This window comes from Alosa sapidissima, chromosome 13, assembly GCF_018492685.1.
Source record: "Alosa sapidissima isolate fAloSap1 chromosome 13, fAloSap1.pri, whole genome shotgun sequence".
Taxonomy (NCBI): Eukaryota; Metazoa; Chordata; class Actinopteri; order Clupeiformes; family Clupeidae; genus Alosa; species Alosa sapidissima.
The window spans coordinates 26,065,017-26,070,016 of record NC_055969.1 but is presented as its reverse complement, the minus strand read 5'-3'; the positions used below and the strand labels follow the sequence as shown (position 1 = coordinate 26,070,016).

The 5,000-nt window shown below is 52.7% G+C and overlaps 1 protein-coding gene across 1 annotated transcript in view; it reads left to right on the top strand.

The window, feature by feature from the left end:
• The window catches only part of LOC121679551 (leucine-rich repeat transmembrane neuronal protein 4), a 119,315-nt gene that overhangs the window by 8,500 nt on the left and 105,815 nt on the right, over window positions 1-5,000 (top strand). Inside the window, exon 2 of the mRNA XM_042058355.1 lies at window positions 163-1,724. Within this exon, the coding sequence (XP_041914289.1) occupies window positions 163-1,724 (1,562 nt within the window). The remainder of the gene's footprint in view (window positions 1-162; window positions 1,725-5,000) is intronic.

Sequence of the window (5,000 nt, the reverse complement as noted above, 5' to 3'; positions counted from 1 at the left end):
ATGTCCGGCAATTACCGGACAACGAAAACCCTTGCTTGACCACAGCTCTCCCTTCCTGTTGCTATATCTAATCGAATTGCTATCCTCCCTGTGTGTTTGTGTGTGTGTGTGTGTGTGTGTGTGTGTGTATGTATGTGTGTGTGTGTGTTGGTGTAATTCCAGGTTCGGCCATGCGGCGGCGCTGGTTCATGGTGCCCCTGCTGCTGGTGCAGGCGTGGCTGTCGGCGTTGCCGTGCCTCGCGGAGCGCCCGTGTCCCAAGAGCTGCCGCTGCGACGGCAAGATCGTCTACTGCGAGTCCAGCGCCTTCCGTGACGTGCCCAAGAACCTGTCAGGCGGCTGCCAGGGCCTGTCGCTGCGCTACAACAGCTTAGCCGGTCTGCGCGCCGGTCAGTTCGTGGGTCTCAACCAGCTCATCTGGCTCTACCTGGACCACAACTACATCGCCAGCGTGGACGCGCGCGCCTTCCAGGGCATCCGGAGGCTGAAGGAGCTCATCCTGAGCTCCAACAAGATCACCATGCTGCACAACACCACCTTCCACCCGGTCCCCAACCTGCGCAACCTGGACCTGTCCTACAACAAGCTCCAGGCTCTGCAGCCCGGTCAGTTCCAGGGCTTGCGGAAGCTGCTGAGCCTCCACATGCGCTCCAACTCGCTGAAGAATATCCCCGTGCGTCTGTTCCAGGACTGCCGCAACCTGGAGTTCCTGGACCTGGGCTACAACCGCCTGCGCAGCATCACGCGGAACGCCTTCTCGGGTCTGGTCAAGCTGACCGAGCTGCACCTGGAGCACAACCAGTTCTCCAAGATCAACTTCTCGCTGTTCCCACGCCTCTACAACCTGCGCGCGCTTTACCTGCAGTGGAACCGCATCCGCTCCATGAACCAGGCGCTGACGTGGACCTGGACGTCTCTGCTGAAGATGGACCTGTCCGGCAACGAGCTCCAGGAGATCGACCCCGAGGTGTACCAGTGGATGCCCTCTCTGCACACCCTCAACCTGGACTCCAACAAGCTGGTGAACGTGTCGGCCGAGGCCGTGGCCAACTGGGTGTCGGTCACCACCATCAGCCTGGCGGGCAACATGTGGGACTGCGGCGCCGCCGTCTGCCCCCTGGTGGCCTTTCTGAGGAACATCAAGGGCGGCACCAAGGAGATCACCATGATCTGCGCCTCGCCCAAGGAGCAGCAGGGCGAGAAGGTCATGGAGGCCGTGGAGACCAACGGCGTCTGCAAGCTCACTCCGACCGCCAACGCACCCACCGACGCCCGAACCCCCGCCGAGACCGAGCCCCGACCCCACACGCCCCTCACCTCTGGCCATGGGAGGAAAGCGGTCGAAGCAGGCACTCCCTGGGTGTTGGCCACCCCATTCCCCCCGACCCAGTCGGCGGAGCCGCCTCCTCCCGACCAGGACCGGGAGCCCGTGTCCTTCCACAAGATCGTGGCGGGCAGCGTGGCGCTCTTCCTGTCGGTGGCCATGATCCTGCTGGTCATCTACGTGTCGTGGAAGCGCTACCCGAGCAGCGTCAAGCAGCTGCAGGAGAACTCGGCGTCGGCGCGGAAACGCCGGAAAAAGGCCCGCGAGACGGAGAGCACACTCAGCTCTCCACTGCAGGAGTACTATGTGGACTACAAGCCCGCCGGACCCGAGGCCAGCGACGTGCTGGTCAACGGAACCGGACCCTGCGCCTACTCCGTCTCTGGCTCGCGCGAGTGTGAGGTAGGACACACACCGCATGCTCTGCTGCCACCCTGCTGAATGAACACACACACACACACACACACACATATGCAGACACACAGACACACTAGTACTCACACATACTGTACACATGCACACAGTAGGACACACACATTTAAAAAATGCCCACACATACAGTAACATACTCACACAAATACACACACACACACACACACACACACACACACACACACACACACACACACACACACACTGACTGACACACACACTGACACACACACACACACTGACTGACACACACACTGACACACACACACACACACACACACACACACACACATAATCCCACAAATACACACACTCAGCCTTCTTCAGGGCTTCCTTTGTTTTTTAGGAGAACACACGTGATGGTAATCTCAACTCCCCACACACACACCACGCCTGCTGCCTGCTCACACACACACACACACACACACACACACACACACACACACACACACACCGGCCTGCTGCCTGCCTGTGTTTTGTTATGCAGGATGTAAATGCTGATAAGATGCTTGATATATCTCCAGCGTTAGGTTTTAGGGCCACTTGTATTATCTGTGCTGTCCTCTGGCAAAAAGCAGCTTTTCTATGAACAAGAAATCACTGCCTGTTCACAAGGCTCTTCATTATTCTCTCTTTTCTGCACCTCTGAAAGGAGGCAGAGGTGAGAGTAAAAAAATGCACATGTTGATGTTGTGTATCACCCGCGGCGGTGTGCTCGCTCTGTTCCGGGTAGCCATATACGGGTACAGTACACGGCAGCCTCGCTGAAATAAGTGACAGTGTTATTCTTCTCGAATTCAGAGAGTTCTTTTCATGTGTGTGATTGCCCATTTATTCTTCTCCAAAATGGCCCATTGATTTTTTTTTTCCCCCTTTCTCCCTGTCCCAGCTCTCAGTAGCCAGCTTGTCAATGCCACAGCTTTTCCCGTACATAAGCCCGGCCAATTTCAGCACAATAGCCGGCAGCGTCCCGCTGTGCTTGCAGCGTTTGAATTCCACAGGGCCTGTGTTTAGTCTTCAGCCGGCTCTGAGCAGAGCGGACCGCTGCCTTCATGTTAACATACTCACTGTCATCAGGGAGCAGAGAGGAACACAGTACTATACACCCAGACCGACAGACAGACAGACCGACAGACAGACAGACTGACTGACAGATAGACAGACAGACAGACAGACTGACAGACAGACTGATAAGATCAATTGATAGATAGATGGATCAATTCAAAAAGATAGATTTACTGATAGATAAGATCAATAGGTAAATAGAAAGGTAAAAGGAGAGCTATGTAGTGTATAAGATAAAATGAAGATATCTGTGTATAATATCTGTATAGCATTATCTGTATAATACAAAATAATTGTACTACAGTAATGCATTATCCCTTCCATAGTACAGTACATACTGCTGCAGGAGAGTGAGATTGTTATGGAGGAGGAGGTGGAGGAGAGTGAGATTGTTATGGTGGAGAAGGTGGAGGAGAGTGAGATTGTTATGGTGCAGGAGGTGGGGAAGATTGAGTTTGTTATGGTGGAGGAGATGGAGAAGTTGTGCTCTGGAGCTGCCCACTCACTCACATAACACTACATCACTGGCAGAGACACACACAATAAGGCGGGGATCACATTAGCTAGCGGCAAGTGGCAGGTTTCCTATTGTTCTCTATGGTTCGGCAGCGGAACGGTGGCAACGCTGGCCTAACGCTAGCGTTGAACAAGCTGAGCGTTGAACTTGGTTCAACTTTCAAAGCGCAACGCGAACGTATTCAATTGACAAACCGTTTGTGTTGCTTAGGAATGAGATAAAACTTATTATGGTCTGAGCGTTGCGTTACGTTTGCTGCTGCCGCTTGCCGCTGCCGCTTGCCGCTGGCTGATGTGATGTGATCCCCGCCTAAGACTGCTGCTTGAACCGCAGTTTGGTTGTTTACACACACAATGGCACAGAGTATGCTGAGGACTCTGATGGGGTGCACCATTGATTGGCTCAGAAGAGTGCACACAGGTGTGGCGCTCATCTGATTGGCTCAGAAGAGTGCACACAGGTGTTTGCGCTCCACTGATTGGCTCAGAAGAGTGCACACAGGTGTGGTTCTCCACGGGGCCTGCTAGGAGGCTAACGCCGAGTGTTTGTTGGTGCTTCCTGTGATATTGTGTCTTTGAGCAATGACTGCTCTTCTCAGTGAGAGCCCTTGTTGATGCGGGCGGCGATGATGATGATGACACACTTCAGCGACGCGGCTCTGAATGTCTGTTGTTTTCATCGTGTGTAATTGGGGCCTCGGCTTCTGTTTGAGTGCATCTTGTGAGAGCGTTGTCTTGTCTTCGCAAATGCTGCCTCACCGCCTGCGGGTGTGTCTTCTGCTGAAATAAAGCATCTCAAGAACACAGAGGCTGTCACTGGTGTGTGTGTGTGTGTGTGTGTGTGTGTATGTTGAGCTTAATGGGTGTGTGCATCGGGTCAAAAATTTAATTGCTTATATAATAAACAATATCTGAGATGTGCTAGGGGCAACAAAAAAAAATAAAAGCAGCAAAAAAAAAATGAAACATAAGTACTAATAAAAAAGCGTGCTGCCATCTCATATAAGAGATTTCTGTGTTTCCTTCTCAACGGTAAGGCGTGTAAGGGGACTTCAAACGCTTACGGCATCGGGGAGCGTAAGAGAATATCGCCCTGCGAATCCTGTCTCTCACCGCTCCTCTCCTCGCCTTCTGCACTCAACGCTTCCTGTTTGATCTGCACTTAATGAGCCTGTTAGATCACCAATACAGCCATCTCGCGCCGCGCCGCGCTACCTGGCTAAGGAGCAGAGAGTGTTGCCGCCTCTTTACTTTACTTGCACTACCCGTGCCAGTGAGCTTGTTTTTAATCTCACCTTCTTAGGCAGAAAAGAAGAAACTCCCTATTTCTTTTTGCGTTCTCTCCCTTGGCCTTCTTTTTGCGTTCGACTGCTCTTCATGCTGTTCTTCATGTCCAGATCTTTGATTCTCACCCGAGCCTTAGCACGGGAGCTTTGTTCCCCTCGCACACAAACTGCGCCCTTCATTAAACCGAAAAACAGGCCTGTTCTTCAACTTCCTCGAGATACGGGAGACCTTTGAAGCGCCGCGGGTGCACATTAGATGTCTGCTTCTGTCGCAAACTAGTACTGCATGTTGCTGGCATCTTTTGCACTCTTTTATCACGCACATCACAGGTTGCATGGCACATCTGAACCCAAGAAAGACTGAACTGCTGTGTTAAGT